Raw genomic sequence first — 21,191 nt, 5'->3', positions numbered from 1 at the left:
CTTGGATTCCAGGCTAAGCAAAAGCTTGGTTCTAATCATGGAGGAAGAGCTTTTGAGAGTAACCCAGGATTCTGGTGACGATGAGAAAGAAGGACATGAGGATTAATAAGAAGATAAAGAACTATTCCTTCTGTTTTACTTTTCTTTTCTTTTCTTTTTTTTTTTTTTTTTTTAATTTTAACGTTTATTTATTTTTGAGACAGAGAGAGACAGAGCATGAACGGGGGAGGGTCAGAGAGAGAGGGAGACACAGAATCTGAAACAGGCTCCAGGCTCTGAGCCATCAGCCCAGAGCCCGACGCGGGGCTCGAACTCACGGACCGTGAGATCGTGACCTGAGCCGAAGTCGGACGCTCAACCGACTGAGCCACCCAGGCGCCCCATGCTCTGCAATTTCTTTAGAGCTCACAGTGAACTAACGTTAATTTCAGCCGCTTAGAGTTCTTTTGTGACACACAAAGTGTAGAAAATTAGTAGGAGTTCTCCACCTTAGGAAGAGGGGACAGTTTGAGCAGTTCCATCTGAACCTCAAGTAAAGTGCACATCTTCCTCATTAGAACCTTGGGGATCAAACACCACGAAAACATGGCGGCATGACAACTGAATCACAAAGTTTGGTAAGCAAACACACAGAGGGGTGTGAAGAGAACAGGAGCTAAAACTGCCTTGAGAAGTTCATTCTCCAACCCCAAAACCAGGAGAGGAAGAGTCAATGTAAGGCTGTACGTAATTCTGTGTCTGCCTTCCATGTCCTGTAGTAACTGGCATGACTTGTAACCTCTATTTGTTTTTTTAAATTTTTTTTTAAATTTTTTTTTTTTTTCAACTTTTTTTTTTTATTTATTTTTGGGACAGAGAGAGACAGAGCATGAACGGGGGAGGGGCAGAGAGAGAGGGAGACACAGAATCGGAAACAGGCTCCAGGCTCCGAGCCATCAGCCCAGAGCCCGACGCGGGGCTCGAACTCACAGACCGCGAGATCGTGACCTGGCTGAAGTCGGACGCTTAACCGACTGCGCCACCCAGGCGCCCCTGTTTTTTTAAATTTTTAAAAAATGTTTATTTATTTTTGAGAGAGAGAGAGAGAGAGAGAGAGAGGGAGAGAGGGAGGGAGAGAGAGAGAGAACGAGCACGAGCGGGGGAGGAGCAGAGAGAGAGGGAGACACAGAATCCGAAGCAGGTTCCAGGCTCCGAGCTGTCAGCACAGAGCCCGACGCGGGGCTCGAACTCACACACCGCGAGATCGTGACCTGAGCCGAAGTCGGAAGCTCGACCGACTGAGCCACCCAGGCACCCCCCCTAAGCTATTTGTAAGCCCAGACTTTTTGTACTTGCTATTTCATCAAAACCAAACTTCCTCAGTCCACCAAGTTGCCTCCCTGTAATTCTCCAGCTCACCAACAGAGCCCGAACTCAAATCAAACAGTCTTTTAATTCAGTTCCATGCATGCTTACAGAAAGCCTCATTTGTGCCAGGCTTTGGTAGGAGCAAAGGCATTAACAGAAATAAGACATGCCTCTTGCTCTCCCAAGGGACTCATCTCCCCGGTACATCATCCCTTTCGCCTCTCTTATCATTCCTACAAATCCAACCCTTGGCCTACCTTATCTGTCTTTGCCAGAATTGCTTTCTTTGCCACATACTCTAATTCCTGGTCTATATTCATCATTACCACATGGCTCAGTGCCACCTCCTTGAGGAAATTCTCTCAAGGTAACTTGTCCTTACCCAATCACTCCTTCGCGCTCTTTGTCTGTGTTAGTTCGTTTCTGCTACTTCTTTTATTATAGATTAGAAAACAAACTAGTGCTTTTATAATATTAAAATAAAAATAAACTATAAAAGAATGTACCCAGAGTTGTCCGTTTAACACATTCTCTTTTTAAATGTTTGTTTATTTTTGAGAGAGAGAGAGAGAGAGCACGTGAGCAGGGGAATGGCAGAGAAAGAGGGAGACAAAGGATCCAAAGCATGCTCTTTACTGTTAGTAAGGAGCCTGAGGCAGGGCTCGAACTCATGAACTTGAGATCATGACCTGAGCCAAAACCAGACACTTAACCGACTGAGCCACCCAGGTACTCCGAGATTTTTTTATTTGTAAGTGATCCCTACACCCAACATAGAGCTTGAATGTATAACTCTGAGATGATGATCTACCGACTGAGCCAGCCAGGCACCCCCAAATTTTGATAAATTTTAAACACGAAAAGTTAAATTTTATTGGGAGTACATTTTCTAATAAGACAAGGGACTTTATTTCTCAATTGGTTCAGATACCTATGAATGAGTAGGTATGAGACTGCATTCATGCTCTTCCTATCTAAAAAATTCCTACAGACAAAAAGCACCAAAAAGTCTTGTGTAAGTAATTAGATGAGAAAGAAGGAGTCTTGTTACAACATCACTTACTTCTTTGCATTCCTGTGGAGGGGATATTCCCTTCCCTCAGCTCAATACATGGATGCTACAACAACTTTAGATAAGTCATTATCCCCAGACAATTTGGTTAAGTATGTTTTCAATTCTGCTAAAAGCAGAGAATTAGAAACCATCTAATTAAAAAAAAAACCAATTAGTTAAGGGTCAGTGAAGCAGTTATTAAAGTCATTCAACTTTTTAATTTTGGGAAAATATACCAAAAGTGGCTTTATTAGGACTAAGAGACTTTTATTCTTTTTTTTTTAAAATGTGTTTATTTTTGAGAGAAAGAGAGAGTGCAAGTTATCGAGGAACAGAGAGAGAGGGAGAGAGAGAAAGAGAATCCCATGAGGGGCAGGGGGGGGGGGGTGGGGGCACTATCATCGCAGAGCCTAATGTGGGGCTTGAACTCCTGAAAGGTGAGATCATGGCCTGAGCCGATGTCAGATGCTTAACTGACTGAGCCATCGAGGTACCCTGCTTTTAATTATTCTTGCTCCTTTTTAGCCTGCAGGTGTCTTTTTTAGTTTAATACTCGGCAGTATTGAACTGCAAATTGAACTAGGCAAATTGAAATATTACTCATTTCATTACATCTTTGCTATCTAATTTTTGAAAAAAATTTTAACTTCTCTGTATGCTTTAAATATATTTTCATCAAAATCTTAGTTATAAATTTAGTTTATTCAAGCCAGGCATTGAAAGTGGATTTACTTTCAGTCCCAAAATGTATTTTTCAATTAAAATAAAATGTCATAATATGAATTTAGGAACTTTTTTTTAAGGTTTGTTTATTTATTTTGACAGAGTGAGAAAATGTGTGTGAATGGGGGAAGGGTAGAGAGAATGGGAGAGAGAGAGAGAAAATCCCAAGCACTTGGGGCTTGACCCCACAAACCATGAGATCATGACCTGAGCCAAAATCAAGATCTGGATGCTCAACTGACTGAACCACCCAGGTGCCCCTGAATTAAGGAAATTTTTAACTGTGGAAAAAACTGCAAAATGCATCTTAGAAGGCAGATTGTAACTGGCCAGATCACAGTTCACATGATAAAGACCTAATAAAAATTATCCCTTGTTAAATAAGTTATGAAATGTAAATAAACTAGTAAGTCAATGTTTTTTTTCTCCTTTGAATGACAGAGAGAGATAGAACACAAGCAGAGGAGGGGCAGAGAGAGAGGGAGACACAGAATCCGAAGCAGGTTCTAGGCTCCGAGCTGTCAGCATGGAGCCTGACACGGGGCTCGAACCCACGAACCGTGAGATCATGACCTGAGTTGAAGTTGAACACTTAACCGACTGAGCCAGGCGTCCCTCTCCTTACTGTAGATTCTAATGCATAGTTACATTTATAAGTTACTTTAAAACAGGAGTATGATAAAAAAACATGACATTTCTTCAGTAAGTGTATATACGTGTATACTGAACTCTGGTCCTTCAGTCATCAGGAAGTTATGCCTCCAGTACAATAATCACAAATAACACCATTAAGCTAATAAGACATCATGATATTTTCTATATATTTAAATAAATGAGAAGATACGCTGCTAAAAACTAAAAGATTCTCAGCTAACATATAATGTTACTACCCCCACCCCCAATAATTTTACTTCTTAATAAAAGACAGAAAATATTAAAGATGTTGTAAGAACTGTCACTGGAACATCATGATGTTAGGTTTTTAACAACTGACTGATTAATGAATACCCAGGCTAAAGGCAAGCACGTAAAAGGTTTATTCACAGGTTTTACCTGATAAATGGTAAAAAACATGTATTTAAGAGAGTCAGTGTCATTAACCTATGTTGCTCAAGCTGTTCAAAGGTACTTTTCTTTCCAGTTAAGACATGCTGTGGGGAACAAGTACCGAGAAGAGCCATGCACATTTAAACGCCTGAAAAAGCTGTCTGGGGCTTCCAGATGTTCACTTTGCTTTGTACCACTGGGCTCTACTTTGAGAACCACGTACTCTTTGACAAAAGGGGATGGAAGAAACATAATTGCCCTGCTTTATTATCATATACAGTGTCTAAATTCACAACTCGAAGCACACCAAAACACCCAGGTTCTTATGTCAAGCTTTCACCTTAACAGAAAACAAGATTAAGAAGGTGAAGACTGGAAACACAGAGTTAATGACACCTTCATTAGTCATTATAGGAGGCTTTCCCCTTGCTTGGCACCCTGGATTTCTACATCCCAGACGGGCATGACTTTGTAAGATAGGAGACGGTGTAGAGTTCTGTGTTCTCTCATGTCAAGTGACGGTACAGGGGTTAGTCATGTATGTATGTATGTTTTTTTTAATTTTTAAAAATGTTTGTTTATTTATTTTTTATATTTTTATTTATTTTTGAGACAGAGAGACAGAGCATGAGCAGGGGAGGGGCAGAGAGAGAGGGAGACACAGAATCCGAAGCAGGCTCCAGGCTCTGAGCTGTCAGCACAGAGCCCGACGCGGGGCTTGAACCCACGGACCGCGAGATCATGACCTGAGCTGAAGTCGGACGCTTAACCGACTGAGCCACCCAGGCACCCCATGGTTATTTATTTTTGAGAGAGAGAGAGAGAGAGAGAGAGAGAGAGAGAGAGAGAGAATATGAATGGAGGAGGGGCAGAGCAGAAGGAGACGCAGAATCTGAAGCAGAGTCCAGGCTCTGACAGAGCTGCCAACACAGAGCCCAATGTGGGGCTCAAACTCATGAGCAGTGAGATCATGACCTGAGCCAAAGTCAGAAGCTTAACCCACTGAGTCATCTAGGTGCCCCAAGAAAGATTATTTGAATTTAAGTCAGTTCTCAGGTATATCATTTTATTATTATTATTATTTTTAAAAAGTGTTTATTTATTTTGAGAGAGAGAAGATGAAGGACAGAGAGGGAGAGAGAGAGGGAGAAACCATCCCAGGCAGGCTCCACGCTGACAGCACAGAGCCCAGCATGGAGCTTGATCACACGAACTGAGAGATCATGACCTGAGCAGAGACCAAGAGTTGGATGCTTAACCGCCTGAGCCACCCAGGTGCCCCTTAGGCAGAACATTTTAAAGACACAGTGTAGTTGGTGGAAGCTGGAAATTAATTCTGTTAAAACTATCCAAGACCAAGGAGCGCCCGGGTGGCTCAGTTGGTTGAACGGCTGACTCTTGATTTGGGCTCAGGTCATGATCTCATGGTTCATGGGTTTGAGTCCCACGTTAGGCTCTGAGCTGACGGCATGGAGCCCGCTTGGAATTCTCCCTCTCCCGCTCTCCATCTGCCCCTCCCCTGCTCACGTGTGCATGTGTGTTCGCTCTCAAAATAAATAAACACTTAAAACCCAAAACCACACAACTGGAATCCAGGATCAAGATATCCTTTAAGTCTTTGCTATTCTCTGAATGAGGACACCCCAGCAGGAAGTGAGCCCCCACCTCAGTGGGCATGTCACAGAGGTAGAGCAGAAAGCAGGGCCATGTGTCAGGGTCTCTTTGTCTCCTAGGAGCACGGATTTCAGGTCTCCCCAACTTTTATTTCTGAGTTTGCACAGAACAGTACCTTCTTTATCAAAATAAAATGTAAACTGTGCCATTCTGAGAAGAAACCTGCTGTGGTGTGTGGTACCTTTTTAATTTTTAAATTTTATTTTTAAGTCACTGTTGCCTCACTGATTGGATTCTGTTTACAACATGTTCCCCGGTTCTGAAAGAGCTATGATTTGCCTGCCAACAAATTCTTGATGAATGTCAAAGGTATAACCTTACTTGTGCTAATTCTATTTAAATCGGATGAAATACTAGTATCAGAAGAATTTTATCAGTTCGCCTTATACGTTTAATTTTAGCTCCCCAGTTTTTCATGAGAAGGAAATTTTATCAGTAGAGCTAAACACCTCAACTCGGATGTATTTTAACAGGTTATAACTTCAGACACATGTATCATGCACAGCACGTACACACCCTTTAACTAGCTTTTAAAACTTCCTGGTGGTAGAACACTGGACTGCCATTCATAAAGAGACCACTTTGGACCCAGAGAAGGTGGAGCCTAGCTCTACGATTTACTAATTGTGTGGTGAGGTCTGGGACACCGTCGAAACTCTAGGATATCATCTGTCAGGCAGGGATACGAATATTTATCTGTCTTGTGTGTTTGCTGTGAAAACAGAGGGTAAGGCAGGACCAAACCCTACCAGAGGTTCAGAACATGACTGGAAGATTTTTTTTTTTAAGGTGTTTTTCATTACTGAACAACTTACCAGAACCATATCCAGGTATTGGCCCTTTGGTTTGAAGGTCTGGGAGCCCCACATTCAGAGCGTTGGGTACCATGTTGTCCAGATGCGGCTTGGGCCCAACGGGATGAGAGGGCGAGTGCTTCATGCCGGGCTGCCTCTGCTGCTGCTGCTGCTGCTGCTGCTGCTGTTGCTGCTGCTGGAGAGCGCTCACCATTCGAGCCAGCTGGAGGCCAGGAGGCCAGAGCGAGGGGGAAGCCGAGGGAAAATGGACACATGATAAGCCAACACCCTGAGCCTCCTAGGAAAAGACTGCATAGGATTCACGTTCTGCTGTCGGAGGTTAAGCAGAGATGCAGCCCTCACACAGAGCACCAGAGGGACCCTTCCAATCCCACGTACCTGCTGCTCTTGCTGCTGGCGCACAGCTTGAGAAAGCTTCCTCTGGTTCTGTAGCAACTGCTGTTGTTGCTGCTGCTGCAGGAGAAGCTGACATGCCTACAAAACAGGGAAGGAGAGAGCGGAGCAAAGCTTCCTAAGCCGGACGTACGGACACACTCGAGGGGGTTGCGCATCTAAGGGCAGGTTGTGGAATCCAGTGGCCAGGAGGGAAGTACCACCAAGTTCCTGGTCTACTGGTCACATTTACCTCCAACTGAGCGGATACATTAACCCTTAAGGACGCATAAAATGAAGCAAATCAAAATTAAAGGAAAAAAAACCCTAAATAATCTTTTTTTTAGCTATAGGGGGAAAATCTGCTACTCACCAACTGAAACTGGGGAATTTGTGGAAGCTGGCTCAGCATGGCAATTTGTTGAGGAGATAACTGGGGCCCCACATTGAAAAGACCTGGATTCAGGCCACTGTTGGGAAACTGCTTGAGCATTGAGGCAGAAACCTAACAAGAAAAAAGAGGACTCTTTCAGAACTTACTAAAATAAAACTTTTTTTTTTTCTGTAAAAAGAATCTTAATAGGTCTAAAGCAAATGTCGATTGCTTTCCTTGAAAAATATCTGTAAAAAATACTAAATCATCCGGAGAAATACACCAAAATGTTAACGATGGTCACGACTGAGCAGTGAGATTATAAGGGCTTTTAGGGGCACCTCACTGGCTCAGTTGACAGAGCGTGTGACTCTTGATTTTGTAAGTTTAAGCCCTGCATTGGGTGTAGCGATTACTTAAAAATAAAATCTTAAAAAAAAAAAAAAAAAAGCTTTTAAATTCTTTACAATAAAAATTATGAATTCATAATCAGGAAGGCTTCTGAGAGACAAAAAAAGTGTTTTTTCTTTTAATTTTTTAATGTTTTATTTATATTTGAGAAAGAGACAGAGAAAGAGAGAGAGAGAGAGAGAGAGAGAGAGAGAGAGACAGAGCACGAGCGGGGCAGGGGCAGAGAAAGAGAGGGAGACACAGAATCCAAAGCAGGCTCCAGGTCTGAGCTGTCAGCACAGAGCCTGATGCGGGGCTCGAACCCACAAACCATAGGATCATGACTTGAACCAAAGTCAGATGTTCAACCAACCGAGACACCCAGGTGCCCCCGAGACAAAACAGTTTTAATAACAATGTGAGTTTTGCTTGAGAAATTGTTCCTGTAAATGGACCGTAAAACAAAATAGATCAAACTTCATAAAGCTACTAAATAAATGCCTAAAACAAGGTATTTTTGTTATACAAATAAGAAAAATATATTGACCTGTAAGTAAGACACTGGAGTTTCAATTCATGACGTCTCACACCAAACACTCAGAGTCGCAGAGCAAAAGGGCCTAGAAGGTCAAATGACCCAACTGGCTCCTTCTCCACGGTTTTCAGGAGTGAGTTGCGCTGGGCTACAGGAACCTCCAGACAGAGAAAAGCCTCCCTCCCATCTTTGGACTGCTCGTCTAAGATGTTTTCACGGAGCTGAAATGAGTTCCTTGCACTTTCATCCGCTGAGCCTACTGAATCAGCTGGTTCCGTGGGTGGCAAGCAGCACACTGGTCAAGAGTCTGCTTTGAGAGGCAGACTATATGGGCTGTCATTTCGGAGCTGTGTGACGCAGGGCAAGTTACTTACTGAGCCTTTCTAAGCCTTGTTTCCCCTCCAAAACTGAACAATAACTTTAGTGACGGAGGATTTTATGAGTTAATCCACATCAAAGGCTTAGAAATGCACTCCGTATATGCACAGGGATGGTTCCTCAAGTGTCTAGAGACAATTACAGTTTCTTGTGTCTCATCTTCAGGCTAAACATGCTCACTTCTTTCACGCGTATCTCATCCAATTTCTCAATGCAAAGCCCACAACAGAAAGCCATTTGCTAGAGTAGCTGAGGACTGAGTAGACCTGGACATCATTAACCATTCTGTTGAAAGCCAGGCTTTCTATTAACAATGCCTGAGATCTCAGTTTCGCTGATGATCACAGCCTAACTCCCAACTCACATATTAAGCTTATTGTCAATTAAAATCTATAATATTTTAAAATAGGTGTTGCTCTCCTATGGAATATTTAAGCAGCTGGGTTGAACTGTATTAATATATGTTTTGATCTTAGGACCTTATCTTTATGTGCATAGCACATAGATGTTTGATAAATATCTACTAAATAAGTGAATATTATATTTCATTTAATTAACTAATTTTTTAAATGTTTATTTTTAAATTTATTTTGAGAGAGAGAGTATGAGAGGGGGAGAGGGGCAGGTGGAGAGAAAGAGAGAGAGAGAGAGAGAGAGAGAGAGAGAGAGAGAGAGAGAATCCCAAGCAGGCCCCATGCTGTCAGTGCAGAGCCCATGAACCGTGAGATCATGACCTGAGCTGAAATCAAGAATCAGACGCTTAACCGACTGACCCACCCAGGCACCCCACTAATTAATTTTTTAAAGATTTAACTTTTTAAAAAGTAATCTTTACACCCAATGTGGGGCTCGAACTCACAACCCAGAGACCAAGAGTTGCATGCTCCACTGACTGAGCCTGTCAGGTGCCCCATGAATAGTATATTTTAGTAACAGTCACACCACCAAATTCTTTTCTACCCTATTATTCCACTTATGTTCGGTTTGTGTTTCCCTATCTGGTCACTGATGGGAATGCTGAACTTGATAGAGCGGAGGATAATCTAGTAGCCTGTCCCTAAAAACTTCTTTCCAATCTGAGAGTGATCCAGCTGGGAAGAGTCAATCATTTACTAATTCACACAAGTGTTTTAGCATTTACTTTATATTTTTTCATCTTGTCTAAAACAAAGAGACAGCTTGTCAAATGGTTTGTCAAAATAGAGATTTCAACAATGTCATTCTTATCAAATAATATGTTAAACTAATCAATAAAATGAATTAAGACTTGTTAGCAAATTTATGATTCTTGATTTCCTATCATAGGTGCTCAAAAAGCCATCTTTTTGATAATCTAGTGTAGATTACCAAAGTCTAGTCTAGATTATTATTACCTAGAATTGGCACCAGTTTATCAGTATTTAAACCACTTCCTTTACTGTTTCAAAAGTTGTTTAAAAAACTTCCCCATTCTCTTCACTTCCTTGGAGGGGAGGGGTGCCTCTTTCCTATTTCTACTCTGAGGCTCCACACAGAGGGACATCTACCTTGTTCTCTGGGCCTCCTGCCCTTTTTTCCTGGCAGCAAACCTATAGGGACGGTTGCCCCGTTCCAATTACTACTGGCTAAGTTTGTAATTCAGTATTAGGAAGCTCACATTCTCCAGGATCTGCATTCTCAGTGGTAAAGCGGATATTTTGGCCCCACATGCCTTCCTCTTGTCTTAAAAATTCAGGATTTGTGCAAGAAAGAAGAGCAGTCATTATTAAATTCCCCTTGAAGGTCCCCAGCATTCCTCAAAGATCACAGAAGGGCTCTGCGATTCCTTTCACAAACTGTTTCTCTGTTGTAGGATTTGTCTCAACCCTTTTGGTTGAACGACTTTATCCTCAACAGAGATGACAAAAGCGGTGCCAATTTTATTCTCACTTAATCTAACTTCATTTTCATTTAATCATTTAAAACATACACAAGTAGTCCAAAGCAGTGACTCTTTTTCCAGTCGCTGATTTGCAGCAAACCGAATTCTGAAGACTCTTTCAATCTGCCTATTGTTTTGCAAGCCTCCACTTATTTTACGTTCTAATCCCCCAGCACAACTCTTACACATATCCATCCCTGCTTGCTACCCTTACTTTCCAGCTTTTGAAAATACCCCTTTAAAATCTGAGTCATCAGAAAGCTTTCATCAGAAGACCCACTGGCTGTGCCCACTGTATCTTTCTTTAGCGTAACAGAGTTCAATGAACGCTTCTGAGTCACCGTCTCTGCCACATTCTCAAGAATACCTGCCTACCTTTCCTTTGATGCTTTCTAGTCTAGAAACAAGTTCAAGTCTCCTGTCCGGGGCTCACCAACTCACTTTCTTCCAAGATCTCAGCCACTTTTCACCTAACCCATTAACACTATCATTTTGGGAAGTATTTTGGGTAAAAGTCACGGTTCTCCTAGCTGTTCCTCTATTCTCTAAGAGATGCTGAGTGTTGCCAACCAATGAGAACATTTGTTTGATTTTCTATTTTAACGGTTGGACCCCTAGCAAATGTGAGCTCAGGGTGAGCACACCACTGTACATTGTGCCTCTGCACCAGTGTTTTTTTTTTTAAACATTTATTTATTATTGAGAGACGGCAACATGAGCATGGCAGGGGCAGGGAGAGGGGAGACACAGAATCGGAAGCAGGCTCCTGGCTCTGAGCTGTCAGCACAGAGCCCGACGTGGGACTCGAACTCACACACCACAAGATCATGACCTGAGCTGAAGTCAGATGCTTAACCGACTGAGCCACCCAGGCGCCCCATCTCTGCACCAGTTTTATGGCCTGCGTGAGGGACTTGGTATTTTTTTTTTAAATTTTTTTAAATGTTTACTTTTGACAGAGAGAGAGAGAGAGAGAGAGAGAGAGAGAGAGAGCATGAGCAGGGGAGGGGCAGAGAGAGAGGGAGACAGAATCAGAAGCAGGCTCCTGGCTCTGAGCTGTCAGCACAGAGCCCGACGCGGGGCTCGAACTCACAGACGAGATCATGACCTGAGCCGAAGTCAAACGCTCAACCGACTGAGCCACCCAGATGCGCCGAGGGACTTGGTATTAAGAAAGAAAAAAAAGGGGCGCCTGGGTGGCGCAGTCGGTTAAGCGTCCGACTTCAGCCAGGTCACGATCTCGCGGTCCGTGAGTTCGAGCCCCGCGTCAGGCTCTGGGCTGATGGCTCGGAGCCTGGAGCCTGTTTCCGATTCTGTGTCTCCCTCTCTCTCTGCCCCTCCCCCGTTCATGCTCTGTCTCTCTCTGTCCCAAAAATAAATAAAAAACGTTGAAAAAAAAAAAATTAAAAAAAAAAAAAAAAAAAAAAAAAGAAAGAAAAAAAAGCCTGGGTGGCTCAGTTGGTTGAGTGTCCGACTTTGGCTAAGGTCATGATCTCATGGTTCGTGGGTTCGAGCCCCGCATCAGGCCCTGTGCTGACAGCTTAGAGCCTGGAGCCTGCCTCCAATTCTGTTTCTCCCTCTCTCTCTGCCCCTCCCCGACTCGCGCTCTGTCTCCGTCTCAAAAAAAAAAAAAAAAAAAAAAAAAACCTTAAAAAAAAAGGTAAAAAATTCAATAATCTTTAAGCATTGATTATAGGTTGAAATGATCATTTATATTGGCTTAAAGAATACGTACTATTAAATTTAATTTTACCTGCTTCTATTTATCTTTTTAAATGTGGCTACCAAAAATTTGAAATTACATTATGGGGTTTGTGTCATATTTCTATGGGACAGTGGTGCTCTGAGGCCATCAGCATTGTTTCTAATTTCCCTTCCAAAGGGAAAGGATTCTATGATTCATGGGAAATCTACTCTGCTTATTTTGTTTTCCAACCTGCTGGCCTCCAAAATAAATAGCTATTGTCTGAGCTCTTTCTTCCCACTTCTCGGTTCAGTTCTAAAAGCTCTACTGAACAAATCAGCTGGTCTCTTCATCGACCCATTTCTCTTCAGTCTTGAGACAGTAGGACATCCTTTGCCAAGAGCCCATTCTTCCCACCCACCTCCCACATTCCTATCACTTGATATTAGCTACAGAAACTACCATTCGAAGTAAAACCTGCGTATGATCCAGCAGTACCCTAGGAAACAAATCCATCCTAGGAGACAAATATAGGAATCTTCACAGCAGCATTCCTCCTAATAGCAGAAACCTGAAAACTACCCAAATGTCTGCTGGTGGTGGAAAAGATAAATGATGGTATATTCACGTAACAGAGTACTATATGAATCATAACTGACCAAATCAACCTGGGGAAATCTCAGAAACAGTATCAAGTGAAAAAAAAGTCAGAGAAGGCTATAAACTGCAAGTTTTTGTCACATCAAGTGCAAAAAAGGCAAAATGAAACTATATTGTTTAAAGACAGATAGGTACAGAAAGACTATAAAGAAATGCTAACACAGGGGCCTCTGGCTGGTTCAGTGGGTGGAGTGTGCTGGCTCTTGATCTTGGGGTTGTGGGTTCAAGTCCCAAGTTGGGTGTAGAGGTTACTTAAAAATAAAATATTAAAAAAAAGAAAATAAAAGAAAGAAATGCTAACACAAGGTGTTTTTATACTTTAAATTTAATTTGAATGCCAGTATCTCATGTGTGCCATGAAGTGACAGTTATAACAACTATAAAGGTTATACTTTGAGGACTTCCTGTCTAGCTCTGCCCCATGTTTCCCTCCCCCAGACCGCACATGCACTGTCCTCCAATGAATACAAAAGGACCAGAGAGAAGCACCACTAGGCTCCTGGCAAATGGCTATTCATACCTGGGACTCAGAGTAATTAAAGTGCAGGTTGGCACATTCCCGTAGCAGGGAGTTAATTATTCTGGCTTAAAAGCCCTTCAACCTCCAGCTGGGCTGGAGAAAGGGAAGATCTAGTTGGAGTCAATATGGCATTTAACAAAGCACTGCAGGTGCAAAATGACAGCAGTTTAAAGCAAGACAAAAGCCTGGTAGAGTAGGTTACGTTCTGAATATTTGAGTAACAGGAGGAAAAAGGCAAGGCAGAAACCCAACGCCTGGAATATCTGTAACAAATCTTAAAGATGAGTTTCAGTGTCTTCTTCCCATGTTCACACTGAATACTGACTGCCCCTAAAGACAGTTAAAATGGATGTAAAAGTTGGTATTTTCAAAAACCATAAGTGTTCATGTACTTTGACCCATAAATTTCATCCTGGGCAACTAAATTTGGAAATAATGTGGGCAAAATATCTATGTATAAGGATCGCATATAAGATCTAAGTATATGAGTTTCTCTACTGCATTATTTAGAACAGTGAAAAATTAGAAATAATTTACTATCCAATAATAGGCAAAGAGAATGTCCCAGGAAATCAAAGTAAGTTTACCTGATGGAACATTATGCCTTCTTCATTAAGAACAATCAACAGGAAAACTATGTAGTAACAGGAAAATACTATGTATGACCCAAAGTTAACACAAACAGTAGGATATAGTGACCATGGATGTCATGATGTGGAAAGTGTGTCTGGATACGAAAAGTCTGAGTAGGGGATTTTGTAAAAATAATCCCTGTCTTTGCATCTGCGTTGGGGGTTTCTGGAAGAATTTTTTCTCCATTATCCAAACTTTCAGTGTGGTTATTATATTGCCTCTACTTTAAAAAGAAAAAAAAAAGCTATCCAGCTCCTTTGTTTTTTAAAATATGGAAATGTTAGGGAAAAAAACCTGAAAAATTTGAAGTTTTCATTGCTTAATATTCTGCCCCCATTATGCATCAAATAATGTTAACCACGTTTTGCTAAACAAATCCCAAAAATGTAGAACACAAATACTTTTCTTTTCCATGCACAGCAGATACTTTGGTCATAAAGAGATTGGCAGCCTATAAGTCTCTCAGACTAAGTTCTTTTCCTAACAATATTCTACTTTCTGAATCATTCTGAAATGCGTCTTCCCATGATTTGACATATATTTACTCAAAATGCATGCCCTGCACAGTTGTGGATGTTCAGGATCCAGCAGTGAACAAAGTAGACACAGACCCTGCCACTGTGAACCTTAACACGTGCCTGGGGGCGTGACAGCCAAGTGGTGCCGTACTGTCCTCAGCCCGGCCTGGGAAAGCCTCTCCGAGAAGGTGCCACGGTGGCAGAGATCTGAAGCAAATACAGATGGAGCCGTGTGGCAATCTGGGAGAAGACTGTTCTAGAAGCACCCTTGGTGCGCTGGGGCCAGTTGAGTGGAGAGTGGCAGGTGTGGGTGGGGGTGGCAGGAGGTCACCAAGAGCGTCAAAGACAACAGCAAAGAGCTGGCTTTGTATTTTCAGCGAGAGAAGGAGCTATGAGAGGTTAAAGTAGTGACATGATTTACCCTTAGCTTTCTGTGATGCTGGAAAAGCTCCACCTCTGCAGTATTCATTCCGTAGCCACCAACCAGGCATGTCTATTTAAATTTAAATCAATTAAAATTAAAATTTCAGTTCTTCCACTCCAGTGGTCACATTTCAAGTGCTCAGGTGGCCTAAGGCCTACCCTGGGTAGCGTGGTTTTAGAGGATCAGTCAGAATGCTGGGTGCAGAACAGACTGGAGGCAGGCAGGTGTTGTATATGACAGGGCAGGACCAGTCAGGAGGCCATTTCTAGGAAAGAAACGGTGGTCGCTCGCCATGGGTCATGTTAGAGGAGGCGGTAGGGAAGGGTCAGATTCAGGACAAAGTTCTAAAGGGGAACTTGTTGATGGACTGAATGTGGACCGTGAGAGGCCTCACCACTAGCTCTGTGGCCTGTGGCCCAAGCACCTGCAGAGGGGAAGTGCTGCTTACTTAGAGGAAGGGGATGTTTTAGAGGGGAGTATGGGATGAAATCATGAGCTCTGTTTCGGACATGTTGACATGAAGTGCCTATAGGGCATCCTAGCAGAGATGCCCAGAAGCCCGTGGAATTGAGAACGGAGATCTGGGCTGAAGACTCAGTTTTGGCCCTGTCATACCTAAAGTCATTTGCTGGGTGAAGTCACCCAGCAGTAGCTGCTGATGGTGAGGAGAAGTTCAAGGACTGTGACTGGGTCACTCTGATTCTTTATTTTAATGTTTTTATTTATTTTTGAGAGAGAGAGAGAGAGAGAGAGAGAGAGAGAGAGCGCACAAGCAGGGGAGGAGCAGAGACAGACAGGGAGACACAGAATCTGAAGCAGGCTCCAGGCTCTGAGCTGTGAGCACAAAGCCCCACTTGGGGTTTGAACTCAAGAGCCATGAGATAATGACTTGAGCCAAAGTCAGATGATTCACTGACTGAGCCACCAGGTGCCCCTAACATTTAAATGTTGGGGAGGGGAGGAGGAGCTTGTAAAGAAGACGGAGAAAGAAAGGCAGGTGGAGAACCAATATACAAGGTGTCCAAAAACCAGATGAATGAAAGTTTCAGAAGGGACGACATGATCAACTATGTCAGATGCCGTGGATATGCAGAGTAAGGAGAGACTGGAGAGGTGACTGCGGTATCCCACAACACAAAGGTCATCTGGGACCTTCACAATGTCTTCATTCCCACTGCCACCTCCTTACCCGGACTCCTGGACTAGCCTTGTAACTGAGCTCCTTTGCTCTAGTTAGTCTGCCATTCAAATATGTCCTCCACATCACTGTCAATGTTATTTTTTCCAAAACCTAAGTTTTCCTACATTGCCGCTCAGCTGAACAATTTTGCCCAATGCTACATTATCTATAGCAGCAGCAGCTAAACCTTAGGGTGCAGATAAAAATCAGCAGGGGGTTACTAGGTCCTAACTCCCAAGATTGTGTCTCAGTAGATTGCAGAAGACCTGGAAACTGTGTGTTTAAGAAGTCGCCCAGATAACGGTTACAAGGGACAGAGTCCAAACTCCTTAGCAAGGCAAAGAAAGCTTTTCCAAATCTGGTGCCAAACTCCCTGACTAGTTTTTTCCTCTTCCATTCTAGACAACAGCTATATGCTTCAACAAGCTTAATCTAATTATTCAAACCGACTGCATTTTTCCAAACATGCCACGTTCTTCCAGATATTACTGCCCCTTGTCCTCCAAGCCGCTCCTGCTGCACATTTAAACCTGGCTCTGCTCAGCAAACTGACTCATTCTTTAAGGCCCAGCTTAAATGTCACTCCTAGTGCACGGCCTCGCCCAGCTTCCAAACTGTGTTAAACATTTCTACATCACATTTATCATGCTGCCTGTCTGCTGAGTGTTCTGCTATCACCCCCAGCAACTCCAGGAGGCTGTGTTAGGAGGCGGTGGTTTCTCCACCGTGTGAGGCCAACACACTACCAGGCACACCGCAGATAGTTGGTAACCACAGGACTGTGGCCTGACATGTGGGAGGGAGCTCATGGAGTTAAGAAGACACAACCACTGTGGAGTGCCGGGGAAGTTAGGAACAGCTCTTAAAGGACAGACTGCCACCTGGGACCTGGAGAATGACTGGCACTTAGAGGGGTGAGGAAGGAGAGACACTTAAGAGGACTCCCAGACACCCAGGGCAGGACATGGAGACGAGAGGGCAGGGCAAGGAACATTCCTTCCTCTACTAAGACAGTTACAGACTCAATGCCAAAAACAGAATTTGAAATCTATAGGTTATGGTTAAAAAATACACACACACACACACACACACACACACACACACACACACACACACCTTTGAAAGAAAGAGAGAGGGTGTACACATGAGCAGGGGAGGAACAGAGAGGGGGAGAGAGACAGAATCTTAAGCAGGCTCCAAGCTCAGCACGGAACCTGATGCGGGATTCAATCTCATGATCCTGGGATTGTGACCTGAGCTGAAAGCAAGAGTTGGACACCTAATGGACCGAACCACCCGGGTGCCCCTCAAATAAAATGTTTTAAGACTTTGTCTTAAAAGATATTTCAAACAACAAAACAGCAATAAAACCTGACCCTTTACGATCTGCTGATTGGACCTAGTTAAGTGCCCCGCCCCCTTTTGTCGGACGGGATCAACTCCTCGCTTTTGATCTCAGTTCACCGAAGGAACATTATGAGGAGACCAAGGTCCCACGCTGAATCCTCACATGGGCTCACCAACTTCGATGTTGCCCTTCGGACCCACTTTCTCACAGACATACGAGGGGCTCTGTGGCAGACTGGCACAAATCTGTCACCTGGAGCCTGCAAACAGTGCGCTGCACATGTCCTACTGAGAAACAGACCTAAAGGGTTTCCCAAACAAAGGACTGTATCCCACAACGCAGAGCTGCTCCATGAGGGAGTCTCTGCCGCTTCATCTGTTCTCAACACTCCCCTGGAGCATCTAGTCAGCACTTCAGCATCCAGCTCCTCAAAACGTCTCAGAATACGTCAGAACCTGGCTATTCTCCCATCTACCTGCAGGGGAATCCTCAAGGGCGACCGATTTCAGAATACTGGCACATCAGTACAGTGCAGCACTTGTACGGTAGTTTCAATTACACGCAATTAAACCCATGCACGCCGTACTGGAAAAAATACGGAGAGATCGAAAAGGGATGTAATCATAATGCTTTTCATAGAAAACCATCTTTGTGTGTACGATACAATAAAACAAGGAGTTGGACATTTTGTTCCAAAAATCTTGATCTGGGTTTTTTACATTAAAAATTTTGGTCAATGTTTATTTTTGAGAGAGAGAGAGCACGAGAGCGAGCGAGCACGAGTGGGGGAGGGGCAGAGAGAGAGGAAGACACAGAATCTGAAGCAGCCTCCAGGCTCCGAGCTGTCAGCACAGAGTCTGACACAGGCTTGAACCCATGAGCCATGAGATCATGACCTGAGCCAAAGGCGGACGCTTAACTGACTGAGCCCCCCAGGTGCCCCAAGACTTTTTACACTTTAGACATTTGGGTAACTATTATTCCTTTTCTGCTTTTTCTGCCCACAAAACCCAGTTGGCAACTGGGCACCGCCTGTAGAGGCTTTACTGCTGAATCGTGGAAACATAAAATCGCTTACCTGGGGGGAAATAAACTGGGGAGGCACTTGCGCCCGGAGATTAGGAGAAGAATTTAGCGGCTGCACTGGCGTGTGCATACCTCTCGATTGTGCTGTGCTATTTCCAAACAAACCATGATTGCCACCCTGCAAACACAACAGCAACAGTTAAGGCTTTTTTGTTAACATAAGAGAACGTGAAAAAGAAACAGTTCTGGCTTTCTATCCCTCAGAAGAATCATATCCTGTGTTCTGTGGAATCACAGAATTTTATAACCGAAAAATTCCTGGTCTCGGAATGCTTGGGAAAATTATCCAAATCAAATCATGCACACAGCACCACCACCCCTGCAGTCTGAGGCACTCTATAACCGAAAGGCTTACATTTGGTCAAATGTTTCAAAAAAGCATTTTTTTTTTTTGTAATTGAAAGGTAGAGGCAATATAATGTTTATTTCGACTACTCTCTCTTTTTCTTTTAAAGACTGGGTTTACCAAGTTTATTCTCAAATCCAATAATCTGAGCTCCACCTTGAAAGGCACCTGAGCACAAATGCAGGCTTCTGTATAATATCAACTGTAAAACAACACTATGATAGTAATGTCTCTGGCTTGATTAGTTCAATCACAGAATCAGTGCCACCCGCTTGTAGTCTAGCTCCTTAAGAACTCTACTCCAGATCTAAACAGGCTTTCCTATCTTGGGTCTGCTTGATCCCTCCTTTGCTAGATGACAAAATCTAAATCAAGAGTGAGATTTAAAAAAACAAAAGCAGAAAAGGAAAAAGTGAAAAACCATTATGGGGCACTAAAAAAAACCTCATTACTCACCTGTAACTTTTCATTCCAGTGTATGAATGCCAGCCTGGTAAAAAATAAGCTTAATTCCCTGATTTCTGGAGGACGAACTCACGGGACCACTTCTAGGCTATTCCAATCAAAGAATTACAGAAAACCAGGCTATATGATGGCCCTTCTGACTTGTTTTGAGCTGAGAAAAGCCCTTCAGCCAAAAAAGCCATATTTGATAACTTGACACTGTTCCTTCTGTCTGAGGAAAGTTTCTACACCATCTTCACTTGGCCTTGAGGCCCAGCTCAGAGCTCATCCTCATAAAGGAAGGCTTCCCCCAACTTTCTTCCTCGGTTCACATTCAAATTAACTGACCCACCTATATGTTCTCAAAACACTTAAAGTCATTCTTTGATGGCATCAGCAAGTCATGTTATAGTTATTTTCCATTCTGTCTTTCAACCACCAGCTTAATATTTCCTTCTCTGTATTCCCAGAACTCTATAATAAAGTCCTAGTCTGTAGGATGCTAACACCATGACCCACCAATTTCATACACTTGGCAACATCCTACTGCACATCCTTAGTGAAGGCAGCTGGACCACTGCCTATATACCTAGCCTGTGTATTCTGAACGGAAGTCACCAACTTATCCATGGCTTCACGGGGATTAAGGTAATTTTAAAGAAGAATTTTGGAACAGCGCCATTAAGTTCTACAACACTAACGATATTTTAATGGCTTAATGATTCAAAATAGATTAAGGGACTGCTACTGGAAAATTAATGAACTTAAAAGCACTGAAAATAAAAATGGCTATGAACATAAAGTGGAAAAGACAATCAAAATCTGTGTCTATGTCATAAAAGAAAATCAAAGATCCACCATGAATTTTAAATCTCCCAAAGGACTCTTAAAACATGAAAAGACCTTTAATTCTACAAACTATAATGTCTCCACTTCCCCTGACTTACTAATCAAAATTGTCACTCTAAGGTGACGTGGCTTGGCTCTAACTTTTCTGAGATCATGGTAGCTGGTAGCTTACCTACTGATCATTCTCAAGAACACAAGAAACATCTGTTTCATTGAGAATATTCTGCTAAGATGATTCTCATACTTCACTATCAAAGTAATGACCTTGGACGGGTCCTTGGATGGTGGGGTTACTGGTAGCTTAAGTCCTTCCCAGAATCCATGTTTTAACTGGTCCAAAACTGCTTTGTGAGGATCATTTTAAATTCCAACTGCTCTTTTGGTAAGAAATATTAAAAGGAATTTCACTTTTTGTTTAGTTCTTGTGAAATCAGGCCCTACCTGCACATTCCCAGTGGACAGATGCCCCCTACCCCCACTTGAGGTTTCAGGTTTTCTTTATCAAGTATCTCTAAAATCGTATCAAGCCCTGTGATACGTCCAATATGGATAACAGTACAGATGAGTCAATGGCAATCTATCAAACGACACCTTCTCTCTTTTTAAATATGAAACCTGGCACTGTCATTTGCTTTCTTAGCTTAGAAGTAGCTATTTTGCACACTAATATGTCTAGAGGCAATCATATAGATTCAGTTTTTTTTTTTTTAAGTATATTTAGAAATTAGGAAAGCGGTCATCAAACGCTATTTATACGTTAACCGCAGTTAACCTGGTTATTTCTACAGCTTCACTGTTATACGATGACCTGAGTCCAATATTTATTGGTGATATTTGCCTCAACTACAGTGTTTAACTCAGAAAGGCATATACATTAAAAACAGTGTTAGC

The 21,191-nt window shown here is 42.8% G+C and overlaps 1 protein-coding gene across 15 annotated transcripts in view; it reads right to left on the bottom strand.

Annotated features, from left to right (window-relative positions):
• TNRC6B (trinucleotide repeat containing adaptor 6B) overlaps positions 1–21,191 on the bottom strand; it is a 249,515-nt gene that overhangs the window by 20,543 nt on the left and 207,781 nt on the right. For all 15 annotated transcript variants that reach the window (XM_081796270.1, XM_081796269.1, XM_060659480.3 and 12 more), the window contains 4 exons: positions 18,654–18,779; positions 7,406–7,537; positions 7,039–7,134; positions 6,661–6,862 (listed from right to left, as the gene is read on the bottom strand). In XM_081796270.1, coding sequence (XP_081652396.1) covers positions 6,661–6,862; positions 7,039–7,134; positions 7,406–7,537; positions 18,654–18,779 — 556 coding nt within the window. The remainder of the gene's footprint in view (positions 1–6,660; positions 6,863–7,038; positions 7,135–7,405; positions 7,538–18,653; positions 18,780–21,191) is intronic.

The sequence above is a fragment of the Panthera onca genome, chromosome B4 (genome assembly GCF_046562875.1).
Source record: "Panthera onca isolate mPanOnc1 chromosome B4, mPanOnc1 haplotype 2, whole genome shotgun sequence".
NCBI lineage: Eukaryota > Metazoa > Chordata > Mammalia > Carnivora > Felidae > Panthera > Panthera onca.
The sequence above is the reverse complement of the archived record's forward strand: the minus strand, read 5'-3'. Positions and strand labels throughout refer to the sequence as shown.